At 43.3% G+C, this 18,456-nt stretch overlaps 1 protein-coding gene across 1 annotated transcript in view; it reads right to left on the reverse strand.

Annotated features, from left to right (window-relative positions):
• RAVER2 (ribonucleoprotein, PTB binding 2) overlaps nt 1–18,139 on the reverse strand; it is an 88,001-nt gene extending 69,862 nt beyond the window's left edge. The window contains exon 1 of the mRNA XM_074220633.1: nt 17,900–18,139. Within this exon, the coding sequence (XP_074076734.1) occupies nt 17,900–18,139 (240 nt within the window). The remainder of the gene's footprint in view (nt 1–17,899) is intronic.
• Between the last annotated feature and the right edge of the window lie 317 nt (nt 18,140–18,456).

The following is an 18,456-nucleotide window of genomic DNA, read 5'->3' on the forward strand; positions in this document are numbered from 1 at the left end:
AACAGGAAAGAAAGGAATTACTGAATAGTCAATGAACCTAAATCCATGAGTTGCTTAAGAAAATAATTACTTCAACACATCTCAAATTTTTTGAATTTAGGATCTCTTTCCACTCTTAAAATTATCGAAGACCACTTTACACACATAAAAAGTATCACCAGCCCATCAGAGTTTTATTAATCTTGGTTATTGCTGTCTGGTCATCTTTCATGCATAGACAACTCTTTGTGACCCTGTTTGAGGTTTTCTTGGAAAAGATATGGGAGTGGGTTGTCATTTCCTTCTCCAGCTCCTTTTGAAGATGAGGAAACTGAAGTAAATAGAGAGAAGTGATTTGCTCAGGGTCAAACAGTCTCAGGACAGGTTTGATGATTCTTCCTGCTTTCCAGGCCTGACTTTCTATCCACTGCATCACACAGCTGCCCTACTTTTGGTTATAAGCATATAGATGTTGATACTTACCATAATAGAAATGAAAACTATTAAATTTTATAAATCCTTTCCCCAATTTTAGTCTCATATCACCAACTACCAACTGAACGTCCCAAATTGGATGTCTTGTAGACATATTAACACATCATGTTTAAAACTGAAGTCATTATGCTTGCTCCCAAACCCCCCCTTTTCCAATTTCCCTGATATATGTGAAGGTGCCACCATCCTCTCAGTCAGTCTGGTCTCTAGTCACCCTATCCTTCTCAAACTCTCTCTTTCTCTCTCACTTTCATATTCAATAAGTTTTCAAGTCCTATTATTTCTAACTTCATATCACTTCTCTGATATTCTCCTCTCTCTGTCTCTGTCTCTGTCTCTGGCTCTGTCTCTCTCTCTCTCTCTCTCTCTCTCCTCTGAAGGGGCCTGGAACAGGCCCTCATCACCTCATAATTGAACTATTACAATAGTCAGCATAGGGGCAGCTAGATGGCTCAGTGGATAGAGTACCAGCCCTGGAGTCAGGAGGACTTTAGTTCAAATCTTGCCTCAGACACTAAATAATTGCCTAGTTGTGTGACCTTGGACAAGTCATTTAACCCCACTGCCTTAAATAAATAAAAATTTTAAAAATAGTCAGCACAAAACTCTCCCCACTCCAGGTCATCCTGTCAAAGTGATCATTCTAGAACATGTCTGTCTATATCCAGTGACTCCATGGTACTTTCAGAATCAAATATAAAATATTTTTTCAAAGGATTTTTCAAAATTCATTATAATCTATCTTTCTATCCTTCCAACTTGTTGTTCAGTCACATTCAACTCTTCGTAACCCTATTTGTGGTTTTTCTTGGCAAAGATACTAAAGTGGTTTGCCCTTTCCTTCTCCAACTCATTTTGCAAGTGAGAAAGCTGAGCAAACAAAATTAAGTAACTTAGGCAGGTTCCCACATTTAATAAGTATCTAAGGTTGGATGTGAATTCAGGTCTTCCTAATTCTAGGTCCAATACTCGATTTACTGTAGAACCACCTAGCTGCCTCACATTCCCCATCTACCTCCTCCACTCCATCTATTCTAGTTTCTTTATGATTCTTTGTGGAAGACACTGTCTCCCATTTCTGAGAGTTTCCATTGGCTGTCCCCCATACCCAGATAGCCCTGTCCCCTCATTTCCACCTCCTGGCTTCCCTGGTTACCTGCAACTCTCACCTAAAGTGAGACTTCTGTCAGAAGTCTTTTCTAGCTGACTTACTCTTCAGTCTTTCTTCTGAGACTTGCCCCAACGGATGCTGTCACTATAGCATGAGACCCTGAACAGGGTCTCACGTGATATTTGGAACTCCTTGAGAGCAGGGACTGTTTGTCTGGTTGTTTTGGTTTGGTTTTCCTTTATAACCTCAGAGCTTACACAGCACCTGGTTCTTTACAGATGCTTAATACATGTTGGTTGACTTGATCTTCAACAACAGAGGTGTCAATCATAGGGCCAGTCTGCCCACAACACTCCTGGACCCTACTGAAAACAGATGAAAATGTAATTGGAAATATTTAGAAAAATAAATAAAATGAAATAAAACATAGATAATGTTCATTTGTGGTTTTCTGATAAAAAACCACATATATATTGTAAATATCAATTATATTGCATATATCATATATGCAGGGATATGGTTTGATGGCCCCCATTTCAATCTGGTCTGACATATCTGATCTTTAGGATGCCTGCCCTGGGCCTCCTAGCTGCCAGGGCCCTTTCAATCAAGCTTATTTGTAACTGCTTTTCTTCTGCCTCCTGTTTATTATATGTGTACGTGTTCCCTCCCCACCCCCATTGAAATATGAGAATTTGAGGGTAGAAAGGAGTGATTTTACTTTTTTTATCTTCTTAGGACTTAGTACAATGTCTGTCACTGATCTGGCAATCAGTAAATCCTCATTGGTTGATAGTCATATGAGGACATGGGCTAACTACTTAAATGACCTTGGCCAACTAAGTTAAAGTCTCTGTCTCTACTTTCTCAATTATAAAATGAAGATGCCAGGCTAGTTGAGGCCACATCCAACCCAAAATCTATAATTTTGTAATCCCTCTTCTTTGAGACAGCCCTTAAAATGCTTGAAGACAGCCAGCAGGCCATGACTAAGTCTTGTTCACATAAGGCATCTCCAGTTTCTTCAATTGATCCTTATATGGCCTCATTTCAAGGCCCTTCACCATTCTGGCAGCCTTCCTCTGAATACTCTCCAACCTACCAACACCTTCCAAAAATGTGATGCCCAGAACTGAATACAATATGATATCTGGTCTAACCAAGACACAGAAAGGACCCCAAAGATGCCTCTCTTAGCCCACAGAGATTCAAAGGTCCCTCCCACACCAGTGGTGTAAGGGGGTCAACCTCCGAGCCATGATCTCTACCATCTACATAACTTGTCCTGTCCAGAATGGGCCCCACAAGTCAGAGAAGGCTGGGGTTGGCTTCTCCACATCAGTTCGTATGCCTTAGTGACCCTCCTGCCAGAACCACACTTCTCTGGCTGACAGATCTCAAATTGCTCTCCACTCCCAGATGGTGCTGGGAGACCTCTGGCTACCACCGCTTGTTTTTGATCATTTAGCTCCATTGTGTTCTTCCCCAACGGCTGGAGGGCCACACTCCTCAGAATCATCATTTACTCTCATAATTGCAGCACAGATACTACAGAATTAAGCCTGTGGGCTGAGTAAAATTCAATATTTTCACCTCCATTTTTCATTAAGGTTTAATAGTCATCGATTCCAGAAAGCAGACTCTGAACAAAATGTCACTTTCTATCCATAAGAAGACATTAGTAGAGGCACAAGAATTTCAGGATCAAATTTCTTAACTATTCATTTCATGCATTTTAGAATCTAGAGATGATGGATAACAAGAGTGGGACAGCAAATGCAAAAATGACAGAAAATTTTAAAGCTTAGAAAACAAAAAATCCAAGCAAATTATAGTAATTCCAAGCTTAAAAAAATCACAAAATACTTAACTCTAAAGGGTCCAGGTCTATTGGCGGCAATGAGAAATTTTAAGATTGAATTTCTTATTAAACCAACAGATTGAACAATTAACAATTGTTGGTGTAAGGTGCTATCAGTATATTTAAAGTGTTATCTTTTCCCAAAGACAATGTGTCAGGAACTGTCCCTTCAATTGCATAATAAAACGACTGTGCAATCCAGATGAGGAGGAAAAGTGGTGTGCTCCAGAAGAGAATGATCCTTAGAAAGAGGAAGACCTAGGTTCGAAGTTCTGCCTCTAACACATACTGGCTGTAGGACCATGGACAAGTCCCTTAACTTCCAGGCATCCTGGGACAACTCTCTAAGGTTATGTTACAAATAAGTTGCCCATCTGCATCAGAAGGGGAGTTTTCTTTTTCTTTCTTTCTTTTTTTTTTTTAGGTTTTTTGCAAGGCAATGGGGTTAAGTGGTTTTCCCAAGGCCACACAGCTAGTAATTATTAAGTGTCTGAGGCCAGATTTGAACTCAGGTACTCCTGACTCCAGGGCAGGTGCCTTATCCACTGTGCCACCTAGCCGCCCCAGGAGGGGAGTTTTCACTCCAAGAATTCTCCACATGGATGAAATTATAGGACCAGAACTGTCCATAAAAATAGAAATGCACTGTGCATTTTGAGAAGTTATATTGCAATCCGAGACCCAAGAAGTCCTAGGTTCAAGTCCTCTTGTAAAAATCCTGGCTATGGCCCTGGGTACAGGATGTAACCCTCACTGAAAGTTCCAAACTACTCTCCAAGATTAAATGTTGAAGAGAAGGTATGGCCCAATATTCCTTGGGACAATTTCTTCACTCAAGGATACCCTTAATAAAGCAATTACAGCTTCAGTCTCAATCCTTCAGTCCTTTAAATGGAAAAAAGTTTATTATATAAAAAAAGTTAAGACCACCCCATCTGCCATCATAGAATCATTAAGTTAGGAAATCCTTTTATAAATTTTTCCTTCTGGGGAAGTGATACAAGAATAAATGGTCAGGGGGGCTAGGTGGAGCAGTGGATAGAGCACCGGCCTTGGAGTCAGGAGGACCTAGGTTCAAATCCGACCTAGCCGTGTGGCCTTGGGCAAGCCACTTAACCCCATTGCCTTGAAAAATCTAAAATAAAAAAAAGAACAAATGGACAAACATTAAGATGAAAACAAAGATGGAAGAAACTGAAGATGCCAAGAGAATCATTTAAAACAACCGGATTTTTACTAATTAGTTATTAGTGAGGTAGCTAGTAAAGACACAAGAATCATCCATATCTGAAAACCTCCTATAAAAGGAATCTCATTATTTCATGAAGCCCAGATCAAACTATGAGTAAGTTTTTCCTACTTCAAGCCTGTATTTGGCTCTTCGCTCAAGTCCAGTTGAAGAACATTAACTTTCTCCTTTGAGGCGCTCCAAGACAACACTGGGTAGAATATTTTTATTTCTAATTGGTGTTCAACTTAATTCTGCAAGCTATTTAGCCAAATGCAGGGCATAATGGAAAAGCTGGCTTTGTATCCAGGAATATCAGGGTTCCAGTCCTGAGTCAGACACACACTTGCACTGATATCACTAACAAGTCTCCCAAACTCTCATTTCCCCTCCCCCTTCCTCCATCATTCTTAGAAGACTGAGTTGCTGACCAGTTGCCAATGGACACTAGTGACAGGAATTTCCATGTGGATGAAATTCCAAGTCCAAATCAGAAATGGGTAAATAAATGTACAAGGCACTTCCAAAGGCAAAATCATGGGTGGTACTATATGTGGAGGTGAACCCATGAGATCATGGTCAAAAGACTAAGTCAGGGAGGACAACCTTGAAGTCTAAATCTCAATGTCCACACTGGTAATAGTGCTCATTTATATGTGAGATCAAAGAGCTCCCTCAAAGAACATATTAAGAAGAAATACTAAAACTATCATTGAATTAATAAAGGAAATCCTACTCCACAAATTAGTAATGAAGGTTTCCAAAGCAATGGCACCCTAACCAAGAACTGGAGATTCTATTGCCTTCCACTCAGTGATGCTGGCACAATCTTGTGCCCCCTTCCCAACACCTACTGTTTCTCCCTCCTTAATACAGCCCCTTTTTTTAAAGTTTTTGCAAGGCAAACGGGGTTAAGTGGCTTGCCCAAGGCCACACAGCTAGGTAATTATTAAGTGTCTGAGACTGGATTTGAACCCAGGTACTCCTGACTCCAGGGCTGGTACTCTATCCATTATGCCACCTAGCCGCCCCTTAATACAGCCCTTTTGTCCAAAAGGATAAAAACAAGAATAAGAGATACATCAATGATCAATTAAGACTTTTTTCAAGGATGTCATCAGAAGAAGCTGAAAGAGAGGCATCGAAAGGGCAATGAAAGAGAAATTTGTGCAATTGGTTCCAATGCTGACAGAGTGCATCACAAAAGGCAAACTATGTCACTTCTTTGGGACTCAGTTTCCTCATTGGCCATCTGGGCATAATAAGACTTACAATGCCTACTTGGGAGCCTACTTGCTTTGTTAATCCTAAAGTTTTATATAAGGATAAACTAAAATATGTTATGTTGGGATCAAAAAGATTTAATTCTTTTTCTTCCTAGGGAGATATCATCAGAGGAGAATGATCCAATTTTTGTCATGGAAATTATAGGCTCACCTAGTAGATGGTAAATGACTGGAGGGCAGAGAGGACGAGTTGTATCCCTTAATGCCCAATATCATTATCTGTACAAAGTTAGACCTTCAATTTGGTGAATATTATAAGCTTGCATGCACTTATGATTTCAGTAGGGTGAGCATTCTCTCACACTATCCATGCCTTCTCATCTGTATGACAGATTCGTGTCTTCCGGTAATTAGATAATTTTCTTAAATACTATAATTAGTTGGTATAATTTTATGTCCTTTTTCAGCTTTAAAAATAACTGAAATAAAAACCACATAGGTATTTTGTCTCCATCCTGGCCTGATTGCCATTACATTCATGAAGATTTATCTCCTCTCTCTTAACCTTTGCCCTATCTATTCCTCCAAAACTCAAATACCCACATTCCCCTCTGATATCCACTGGGCCTCACTAGTTTCTTTCAAAGCTCATTTCAAGAGTGACCTTCTCCAGCAAGTGTGTTCTGATTTCCCCCAGCCATACCCCAGCATATTCTTGCTTGTTCAATCCTCCAGCAAAACATCGCTCTAACAAAAAACTATCCCCAGAGAACCGGATTGTAAAAATGTTCATAAGAGTACATTTTTAGTAGCAAAGCAATAAAAACTAAGAAAGTGCCCATCCACTGGGGAATAGTTGAGCAAATTTGGTTATGTGAGTTTAACAGAACATTAGGATAAGAAATAAAGAATAGAGGCAGCTAGGTGGCACAGTGAATAGAGCACTTGCCCTGGAGTCAGGGGACCTGAGTTCAAATCCGGCCTCAGACACTTAATAATTGCCTAGCTGTGTGGCCTTGGGTAAATCCCTAAAAATTCCATTGCCTTAAATAAATAAAAATTAAAAAAAAGAAATAATGAATAGGACAGAATTAGAGACACCTGGAAAGACTTGTATGAACTGATACAGAGGCAAGTGGGTAGAACCAGCAGAACAATAGCTCTAAGGACTACAAAGTATAATGAAAAACAACTTCAGTGTACTAAAGAGGGGCAGCTAGGGGATGCAGTGGATAGAGCACCGGCCCTGGAGTCAGGAGGACCTGAGTTCAAATATGACCCCAGACACTTAATAATTACCTGGCTGTGTGGCCTTGGGCAAGCCACTTAAACCCATTGCCTTGCAAAAACCAAAAAAAAAAAAAAGTACTAAAGAAAATAATTCTTTAGTACTTGATATAAAATCCTCTTTTTGTTCTTTCTATATGGCAATGTTCATATCTGTTGGTGATTGTCAAATTTAGAATAATAGCAGCAATTGTTACCTGTCCTTTCTGGTGCTTCATGGAGTGGGTAGTGGTCACTGTTATACTTAGAAGATATTTTTATTTAATTTTCTATTTATTTCAGCCCTCCTGCTTCCAGGAAATAGAATGTAAACTCCATGAGGGCAAGAATTGTGTTTTATTTTGTTTTGTTTTTGTATTCCTATTGGCAGTCTGACATAGCAGGCATTTAATAATGTCTGTTCCACTGCATTGAAAGCATTTTATCAAAAGTTTTTAGAAGCCCTTTTTTAATGCTAAGCAATTGTTTTCAGAATATCTTAAAAATTCACACAGTGCAAACTTATATGCTAACCTAAATGGGCAGGACCTAAAAATGTTTTATTTTTCTTACCATGTTATAAAAGATGGACTTTGTTTTAATCCCCCCCCCCAAATTACTGCTACTAAGGAAGGGAGTGATTCTGATTGGTATGAGGTGCGGGAATGTTCCACGCTGTCAATTCCTGGATCTGAAGACTAGACTTTTCCTAAGACTTCTTTCTCTTTCCTCCCAAGACACTCTGAATATACTAATATGTCTGTTGTCTCCCCATAGAACATGCACTCCAAGGGGACAAAGGTTGGTTTTGTCTTTCCTGGTATCCCCAAACACTTGGCACAGACAATTAGCCAATGGAGTAGCATTTACCAAATGTTTCTTATGAGCCAGACACTGGGCACTACATACAAAGGAAGGTCCTCAAAGTCCCACTGTCTGGCCCTTAGGATGTACAATGCTCACAATCCTATGTGTCAGACTAACGAGGGAGGTTGTGCTGTACACATCACAACAAGAAATCCCAACCACCAAGTACACAAAACATTCATCAAAACAAAGGCTCATATTCAAAGAGGAAATCTGGGTTTACAAAGGTTATCTTCTAAAGATTTTCACCACTATCAGCCTCAGTTGACCTGTTGGCTAGGGTTGCTGAACTCTCCCCATCCCCCTTTCTGTTTTGGTCTGTGTTACAAGGGATGAACTATTGGGAAGAGGGGAGGCAAGAAGAGGTTAGGAAATGAAAGGGATAGGAAGACATAGTAGTAACTTTTTTGTAAACAACTTCCTGCATTATTCTTTAAATAATTGCATTTGCTATTGTAGAAAAAGTGAAGTGTAGAACTTGGGATTTAGATACATTTTAGAATCCAAAGGCAGGGTGGTAGAATGCATAATGCAGGGATCTTGGGAATCAAAAAGATCTGGTTTCAAACGCCCTTCCCAACCAGCCCAGACACTTACCTGCCTATGTGACCCTCTACAAGTCTCCTAACTTGGATGACCCTCAATTTTCTCATTTATAAAATGGGAATAATAATAGAACCAGACTCACTGGCTTGTTAGAATCAAATGAGATAATGTTGGCAAAGTGGTTTACAATCCTTCAAGCCCCATAGAAATGTTACCTGCTCTTGTTGGTAGCAGCTGTTTTAATTGCCATGACTGCTGGCCAATTTTGATTCAGTGAACAAAGTACAGGATGTGGGTGTGGATTTTCTCCCTTCTCTGTGATCCAAGTATTTCTTTGTGAGTAGAATAATCATTTGATTTTCATCATACAAATGATATATTTTGATCTTAGAAAGTTCCTTAGAAAAAATATATATTTTGTTTCATTTGAAGCTCAAAATATACTAACTCTCCTACGGAGCTCATGATTCCTATGTAACACACAGCATTGTCTAGTCTCCATGTTTGCCATTTCAGAGCAGAAGTGATGAGCTGCCCAAAATAGCCCTGGTAAAGCTAGAGAGCAAAGATAGACTCACCAAGAGGGATGGCCAGCCACTGAATCAGTCAGTCAACAGGTATTTTATTAAGCATCTCCCCAGGGCTGGGCCTCGCTAGGCTAGGATCTGCAGACATAAAAACTATGAACGAAATAATCCCCCTGGCAAAGCTTGGACATTCTAAGGGAGGAGATGCCAAGGACACGTATAAATAAAGGGAGTGTGAACACCAAGTGAGTAAATACAAATGCATTCAAAGTAATGAAGGACAAGGTGATCCAGGAGGGAGCTGGGTTCATGATATAATACTTGATGAGTTTGCTCAGCTGTAATCTAGAAGAGATTCGTGAGAAGGGAGGGATTGGCCTAGATGGCTGTGAAACTATCTCTTTCTTTCAAGCTCTGGGATTCAAAGGTTCCTGATATTGGCCATTCTGAATCTTAGAGAAACACCCAAAACTCTAATAAGAGTGCGTGACTTGGTCAGTCACATATCACCTAAATTTCTCTGCTAACATTTGAACTCAGGTCTTCCTGACTGTAAAGAGGCTCTTTTTATTTACCATGTAACACACTCAGCTCATCTATAGGATTCCCATTTCTTTTTTTAAAAATAAATTTATTATGATCCCCATTTCTTAAAGAGTCTAATTAAACCTTAATATCCATTAATTTACAGAAGAGCTCTAGGATGATACTGACATCTGGATTTTCTCGTGAGGATCTCTTAGTCTGAATACTTCACAAGCCTCTCCAAAGACAAATTCTCTGTTCCAATTTTGCCCTATTTTATTTTGTTACTTTCTCTGGGAAATACGATTGGATGCATGTTTCTTCTATAAAAGAGAGAAAAAGAGAGAAAGAAGAGAGAAAAAGAGAGAAGAAAGAGAAAAAAAGAGAGAAAAGAGAGAGAAAAGAGAAAAAAATTAAAAAAAAAACCACTTGGCCTGAAAATGTGGATCACATGATCTAAATGATCTGAGATTGTTGTCAGCCTATGATGATGATGATGATGATGATGATGATGATGATAATATTTACATGATGCTTTAAGTTTGCAAAGAGTTTTCTAAATCTTCATTCTCTCATTTGATTCCACAACAATCCTGGGAGGAAGCTGGTATTGTTATTAGTCTCATTGTGCAGAAGAGAAAGCTGGGCAGATAGAGGATATGTGCCTTGCCTGAGGTCACACAACTTTGCTAAGAGTCTGTGGATAGATTCAAACTCAGGTCTCCCTAGCTCCAATTCAGCACTCTACCCTCTGTGCCAACTCACTGCCTTCTATGGAATTCAGTGATAATTTCCCCAGAATTTTCTCAAATATTCTAAATCAATATCATCTTTGTGATGTCATTAGACTTTCATGAGAATGAAGGATGAATGAGCAACACCACCAATGACCTCTAATTGCCAAAATCAGTAATCTCCAATCTGCCAAATGTAATGAACTTTTTCTCAGTGTTTTTCTTTCATGCCCGCCTTTAACATCTGGCATTCTGATCACTTTCTCCACTCTCCTGCCTGGATCTTTATGGCCCTGCTCTCTTGGCTCTCCTCCTACCTGTCTTACCAATTCTAACTCTCCTAGATGCTTTAATCATCCCTGCCATACCTACTAACTGAGGGCAACCAACAAGACTCTGTCCTGGGTCCTCTTTTCTTTTTTCTCAACTGTTCTCTTCACAACCTCATCAGTTCCCATGGGTTCAATTATCACCTATGTAGATGATTCCCAGATTTATGTATCCAATTTTAGTCTTTCCCCTGAGCTCCAATACTCTATCTCCAACTGCTAATTGGACATTTTAAACTGTAGATTCTCCTGTAGGCATCTTCAACTCAATATGCCCAAAAAAGAACTCATTATTTTCCTGTCCTTCCTTTTTTCAATCTATCCTTACTCCAACATTCTCAATTTCTATCCAGGGTACCAACCATATCTTATCTCCACAGTCCTGGTCTCACATCAACTAACAACCAAGATGTTCCACTGGGGCCACCAAGGAAAAATGTCACATTCTTGAAGTCAGGACTGTTGGGTTTTGTCTTTGTTTTTCCAATGCTTTCCATGGAGGTAGGGAATGAGTGTGGTGGTTGCAAGCAGAATTAGGATTTCATTGAGGTGGTTGGTCAATAAATATTTATTAAGTACCTATCAAGTCCCAGACCAAGCATTGAAGATATAAAAAGAGGCAAAAGAGCTTGTTTTCTTCCCCCTCACATTGCTTTCTCTTCCTGGGTAGCCAACCAGCAGTACATGGTGCTCCAGCCATTCTTCCATCACCCAGGTCTGTCACTGCCCTTCTTCCTTGCCCACCTTGCTAGCCAATCAGGGAATGAGTCCTGTTATTCCACTTCCAGAATAGCTGGAGCCCTGGGGTCCCTTCTTTCTTTTCTTATTTCATCTCGCCTCCACTGTTGCCAATGCCACCCTTAGAGAGATGTAGATAACTGAAACAAAGATTCCCTGATGGGAGAAGAGTGCTGGGTAAAGATGAGATGAGCTAAAAAGTGAAGGTCAGGCTCCATTTTGTCCTTTTTTGAGTTAGCAAGCTAGTAGATGAGCATGTACTTATGAATGAATGAATGAATGAAAAACATTTTTAAGCACCTCTGCTCTCTCCCCAGCTTTCTGCCATCTTTCATACTGGTACATCCATAGATCTGGTCCCATCCTTCCTGGATTCCTTACTGCCTCTCAAGAAAAGTTTAAACTCCTTTGCCTAGCTTTCACAGCTATCTCCCATCGTGCCCCATTCTTCATTTCAGTCTCAATTTTTACAGAGATGTGGGGAAGAGAGCTGACTGGGCTCGGAGGACTTCGAAGGTCCCTTCCAGTTCTAAATCCACATTCCTGTGATCTGAATTCAAATTCTACTCTGATAGGTATTGCCTATATGACCTTAGCAAGTCATGCAATTCCCTGTGCCTCAGTTTTCTCATCTGTAAAATGATAGAATTGAACTATCCATCAGTAAGCATTTTTTTAAGTGCCTCCTCTAGACCAGGCCCTGTGCTAAAGGCGAACGCTACAGAGACAAAAGAGGAACCGTGGCTTCCCCTCAGGGAGCTTCCATTCTAATCATGAAGGACACCAAGTAGTCTGCAGGGTGTCCGGCTCTAGCTCTGTGATCCTAGGGGATAGCTGCAGATAGCTTCTGTGTGGTTCGTGCTCAGTCTCAGGGGATTCCTCACTGTCCTCGAGCACAGCATCAACTGTCCTGTCGTTGCAATTCTGAGGTCCCCCTAGGAATCTGGAGGCTCAGCAGCCTGGAGCTTGAAGGGATTCAAGAGGTCATTGGGACCAAATCCCTCATTTCCAGATAGGAAAACTGAGGCCCATAGAAGTGAAGGGACTTGCTCAAGGTCACTCAATAAGCAGATGAGATTCAATCCCAGGCCCTAATGTCCAATTCAAATACCTCTCCCTTAAAAAAGTCTTCCTAGATTACCCCCCCACACACACACACTTCATACAACTCTGTGCTTGTGCCCTATCTTATATATTTATTAGTTATTATTTAGATATACTTATTAGGGACAATGAGGTGGTTCAGTGGATAGAGTACTGACCTGAGTTCAAATCCGGCCTCAGACACTTAATAATTGCCTAGCTGTGTGACCTTGGACAAGTCACTTAACCCCATTGCCTTAAATAAAAAATAAAGTAGATGTATTTATTAGATAGTATGTATTTATTATGTATTTATTAGATATTGTTTTGCATGTGAGCTGTCTCTCCCTGTTAGACTGTGGGCTTTCTCAAGGACTTTTATCTTGGTATCCTTTATACCTATCATGCTAGCCATAAATGAAATGCTCGATAAGAGTGTTTTCTTTCATTCATTCATCCAGCCATAATCTAGTATTATACATAATCACCTAAGCATCACATCCCTTTATCAGCCAACCGGCTCCAAAAGACAAAACTGATTCAGCCCTAAACTTTGTGGCTCCTGAGTCCAAGGACTCCAAACACTTCAGGTGAGGAAGTGAAACTTTGCTTAATTAAATCATGTAAACCTTCATCTGTAAAGGAGAGATAATGCTAATTGTCCTGCCTAATTCACTGGCTTGTCAGGAAAGTGATCTGTAGCCTGGAAATCATTATGCAAAATGGATTATGCTGCTTATTAGAGTTATCAAGGAGATCAGAAAAAGAAACCAAACAAGCAAGACCCAAAGACATAAGATAATTAAGTGCTAAATTCGGGGTTACCCTCTTAGGACTGCAGGGGTTCTGGGATACAGGACTCTCGGAGTCCAGTGAAGAAGTCAGAAACTTCTCCACTGAGAATACATTGGAGATAAAGCCTTCAACTTTCCATTTCTGGGGGTGGGTGGGGTTGGGGAGGAGGCTGGGCAGGTCCTTAAGCAAGGCCTTTCTTCACAGATAAAACATATTAGCTGTTCTAATTAATATTTCAGGCAATTAAGATTGTAGGAAAAACTGACACAATTAGGCTGTTTTTCAAGTAGCCCTGAGCCCTGTTAAAAGCATTGTTTACATAGGGTAGTTCTATTTTAGTGGAACAGGGATCCCCATGGCATGGGCTCTGGCTTTTGGATGCCCTACAGTTAACGACCACCCGTCATGTTAACAAAGTGGAGATCCCAGCGTGGGGCCAGGGCACCCTCAGCACAGGGCCTACCCTGCTCTCTTTCTTCAGATATACACAGGAACCTAGAACCTAAAGAAAAACACAATGCTGAAGAGCTCATTAGGAATCCTTCCTGTGAATTCACTGGGCACTTATCTATTTATTATAACAGATTTCCCAAGGGCCTTCATAAGGCAACACTGTCAGATTCTTCATCGGGATGACTGGTGCTTAGAAGAAATAAAATTGCTTTCTTTAAACATACCTCAAATTGACCTCCCTCCCTTCTCAATGAGATTTTACTGTATTATTAAAATACTCACCAGGTTTTTAAAAGGTATTTGGGAAGAAATCATATTATTTTTAACACGTCAAGTACTACTGGTGGCCACAGGGTTGTTAATCATTATTAATAATATTATTTCCAAAGCTATCAATAAAAATGAAATTTAAAATTGAGAATATTTCCATAACACTTTGTTTTACATATTATCTCGTTTGATCCTCACACCAACAGGTGTTATTATCACTGAGGTCTGAGGGAGGTTAAGTGACTTGCCCCAGGTCACACATCTAGTGTCTAAAGAAGAATTTGAACTCAGGTCTTTCAGCACCAAGGACAGCTTTTAAGGGATTGGGCAACCTTGCTGCCTTTCAAAACCAAGAGAGGAGAATAACTGGAAGAGGAAAGTTGGACATAGGTTTTCTCCCCAAAATTGACACCCCTTTCCATGGGACTATACTGGGGGCTAGGGATATATATAGTGAACCAGGCAGGCTAGTTCATTAGGGCCTTGCGGTCACTACCCATCCTCTAGAGAAGGGGTTTTTTTTCTCTCTTTTCTTTTTTTAAAGCCTGAGTCCTACAAGAAACTACAAACTTCAGTCCTCTTTCCTGATGCTAATTATGGGGAGGTGGGCAAGTGGGGAAAATGAGGATGCATGTGGGTGTCTCCAGTCATCCCCTTTCCTTCTTATTCCAAAGGAAGCCATCCCTACAGGCTCAGCACCAACTAATGGCTAATATGGTTCATCTGAAATGAAGGTGCTCATAGTCTTTAACCTTCCTAGGAATCAGAGTGGGGACAAATCAGACATCAGAGGAGGCACCTTCTACAGGAGAAAGGCACCAAAGAAGCTGGCTGATCCAAAGCCCTCACTTTACAGATGGGAAACCCCAATATTCACATAGGCAGTGTTGGAGGTGGGATTCCAACCTGGACTTGTGAATTCAGAAAAACCATGTCATATACAAGGTATGGGATCCTGGAAAAGTCACCCATCTTCCCAATCAGTTTCCTCACCTGTAAAATGGAGATAATAAATAGCCCCTACCTAAAGATGTTTTAATAATAAAATGAGATAATACTGTAAAATGTTTTACAAACCTTAAATTTAAATAGTAATATTCCCACACCACCTCCTGAATTCTGTTAAAGAGTAAAGTCACAGGCTCTAAGTCTTTGAGATAAGGAGATGGAAGTTAACATCTACCTTCCCTCATCCCAAGCCTCTCCCTTCTTTTTTAGCCCTTCCACTAAAAATTAGTCTCTCTTAAGGTATCCAATGACCTCAGACGTGTGGCTCTCACCAAACACCCCAGTCTCATCCCAAGATTTCAACAGAATCCAGAACCCCTGAGGCAGAATGCCATTGTGGAAAGAATTCTAATGGCAGAGTCATGAAAGGTCCAGGTTTGAATCTGAGCTCTGATACAATTTTTGTGACTTTGGATGGATCCCTTAAGCACATTAAGTTTCTAGTATCTGTAAAATAGGTCTAATAGGCATGACCTACCTCATAGAGATAACTGTGAGCCACATGTGAGGCAAACTTTGAAGCCCCCAGAAATGTGAATTTGTATTATTAACCAATCCCCCACCCTCTGAACAAGAATATTTCCCACAATACAACACCCATCCCATAGGAGGCATACAATGCTTGCAGCCTTGAAAAGATTCCCAACATGTGATGGGTCACTTCTTTTCCTTGTAAATGTTCTTAACCCCCCCCCCCAAGGGGTCCATCCCAACTCAACCCATCTCAATCCTTCCCGGCCCCTCTTTTCCATCTCATCCCCTGACTCTCTGGGAACCTTCATTGTTAGCATTTTCTTTTCTCCCACATCAAGTTGAATGAAATCTCCCCCTTACCAAGTTCCACCTATTGCTCCTGGGTCCATCTGCCCGAGAACAAGTTACATCCCTCTTCCATGAGGAAGTCTTTCAAATACTCCAGGCTACCTAACTGTCGACTCTTTCCCCATATACCACCTTCTCTTTGTCAAGGTATATGTCCTCAACTCCTTCAGCCATTGGGGACAGAGGTCTCACTACCTGCTGAAGTTGTCCGTTCCTCTGGGATTCCGAGCCAAAGATCAGGAAGCATCTCCTCAGGTTCCCACCTCATTCACTCATTTGGTCTTAGTCCTAATCTTTCATCTGATCCAGACCAACCCTGTGAGCAGTTATTAGATGTCTACTATGGGCTGATGTTGTGCAAGTCACTTGGGACAGGAAAAGAGATTGACCCAGTGATCCTGTGGGTATAAGGAAATCCAAAGTAAGGAAATTCTCCCTTCTGATGGAGGTGGAGTGACTTTGCCCAGAATCAAATCCATACCAAAAATTGAGGGGTCACCTCCTCACTCACTCAAAGATAAAAAACAAAAGAGATTAAGAGTCCATTGAGCTTGAGGGTGGGGTGGGGCAGGAGGATAAAAACTACAGAAAGTCAGCTGACGGGTCCCCACTCATCTGGGGACTGAGAGAGCATAGAGGAGGTTTGGAGGGAAGTGGGCATTCTCTGAGGAGATGAATTGGGGGAGCCTGTCAGGCTGGATGGAGATAGCCAGCAAAGGAAAGGGTTCTGGGTTTGGGGACCAACAAAGTTGAAAAGGTAGGAAACAGCCAGGCTGTGAAAAGCCTAACTGCCAAGCTGAGGTTCACAGCCTGGGTGACCTTGGATCATCACCTCATCAGTGAACCAGTCTAGATGGTCACTGAGGCAGCTAGAACACTGGTCTCCAAGAAAGGAAGACTTGAGTTCAAATCCAATCTCAGCCATTTATTAGTTGTGTGATCTTCATTGAGTCACTTAACCACTGCCTGCCTCAGTTTCCTCTATTGTAAAATGGAGATAATAATCATAACACCCCCTTGAAGGGTTGTAGCGAGGAACAAAAGATATAATTTGTGCCGGGCTGGTGTCTTTTCTTTCCCTTCCCCCTTCTAGCTATAAATCTATGACACCCTGAAATGATCCCCTTTGTCCCCAGAGGAGGGGCCCAGGAACAAGAGGTGGAAATTGGGAAGTCAGGGGCAAACTTCCCAGCAATGATGGCCATCGGAGTGGGGGGTCGGGGCCTGCCCCTCGGGAGCTCACCAAGCAGAGGCCGATGCCAGTGCCCCTCGGTCCCTCACCCTAGCGTACCCCCCAATCCCTTCCCATTCTAAAATCAGGGGCTTCGGGCCTGCAGGTCATGGGAAGTGGCTGAAGTGTGCAGAACTAGGGAGTGGTGACGGGCTATTGGGGCCTCAGATTGGAGGGGGCTAGTCAGGGCAGAAGGCAGAACCCTATCTGGCTAATGCACTACTTTCAAATAGAAAATATTAGCTCTGGGAGGACCTGGCGCTCCCCAGGAGGAAACGCCGGCGTTCCGCCCCACTGGCTTATCTGTTTACTAAACGTGTGACCTTGGCCGAGTCCCTTCTCTTCTATAAGCAGGACCCGGAAGCCTTCCCCAGCTCCCCCCGGATTCTGGGGCCCAAGACCAGGACCCTATTGTCCTGCGGGCCGGAGCCTTCCCTTCTGATACCAGGCGGCGGCCCCCCAGGCGTGGGGGTCTTCACGGCATTGGAAACCATGGCAGTCCCCCTGCCCCCTCACTTTACAGATGGGGAAACTGAGGCTCCGAGGGGGCAGTGATCGGCAAGCGCACGCAATCAGAGGTTTCTGGAGACGCCAGGGGCGCCGGGGGCCACCTGGGAGGACCCCCTCCTTGTCCTGGGCACACGCAGGCTCCCAGTGGACAGCGACCGCCCAAGTTTCCCTGCGGAGGCTCGGGGGAGTTCCAGCCCGGGCCGGGCGCAGGGAGGCGGGGAGGGCCGGGCCGGGCCGGGGCCGGGGCCGGGGCCAGGCCGGGCCGGGCCGGGCCGGGCCGGGCCGGGGGGCTCACCTGGCTGTGCGTGTCGGGCGGCAGGTTCCGCAGCAGCACCTTCCTGCGGTTGCCCAGCTCGCGCCGCGTCCTCTGCAGCCTCCGTGCCACCTCGGCCGCCTCCAGGGCCGGCGGGGGCGGCGGGGGCTCGGCGGGGGCCGGCCCCGACCCCGGCCCCGGCCCCTCCGGTCCCCCCGGCCCCGCCGGCCCCTCCGGCCCCGCCGCCGCCCCGCGCTCCGGCCCGCCCGCCGCCGCCGCCATGTTCCCCAGGCTCCCGGGCCTCTCGCTGCGGCCAGGCCCGGCGGGGCTGCGGCCAGGAGGGGACCCGAGCCCGGGAGGCCGGAGCCCGCGGTGCGCGGCCCAAGGGAAGGCGAGGAAGAAAGGCGGCGGCGGCGGGGCGGAGGCGGCGCCCGGGCTGGCGCGGCCGGGGCGGGGGAGGAGGGCCGCGAGGAGGAGGAGGAGGAGGAGGAGGAGGAGGAGGAGGAGGAGGAGGAGGAGGAGGAGGAGGGCAGAGCCCGCCCCGCCCCGGCCCCGCCTCCGCCCGGCACCCCCTCCCCGGCGCCCCCACCCCGATGGCC

This window comes from Macrotis lagotis, chromosome 2 (assembly GCF_037893015.1).
Source record: "Macrotis lagotis isolate mMagLag1 chromosome 2, bilby.v1.9.chrom.fasta, whole genome shotgun sequence".
NCBI classification, from domain to species: Eukaryota; Metazoa; Chordata; class Mammalia; order Peramelemorphia; family Peramelidae; genus Macrotis; species Macrotis lagotis.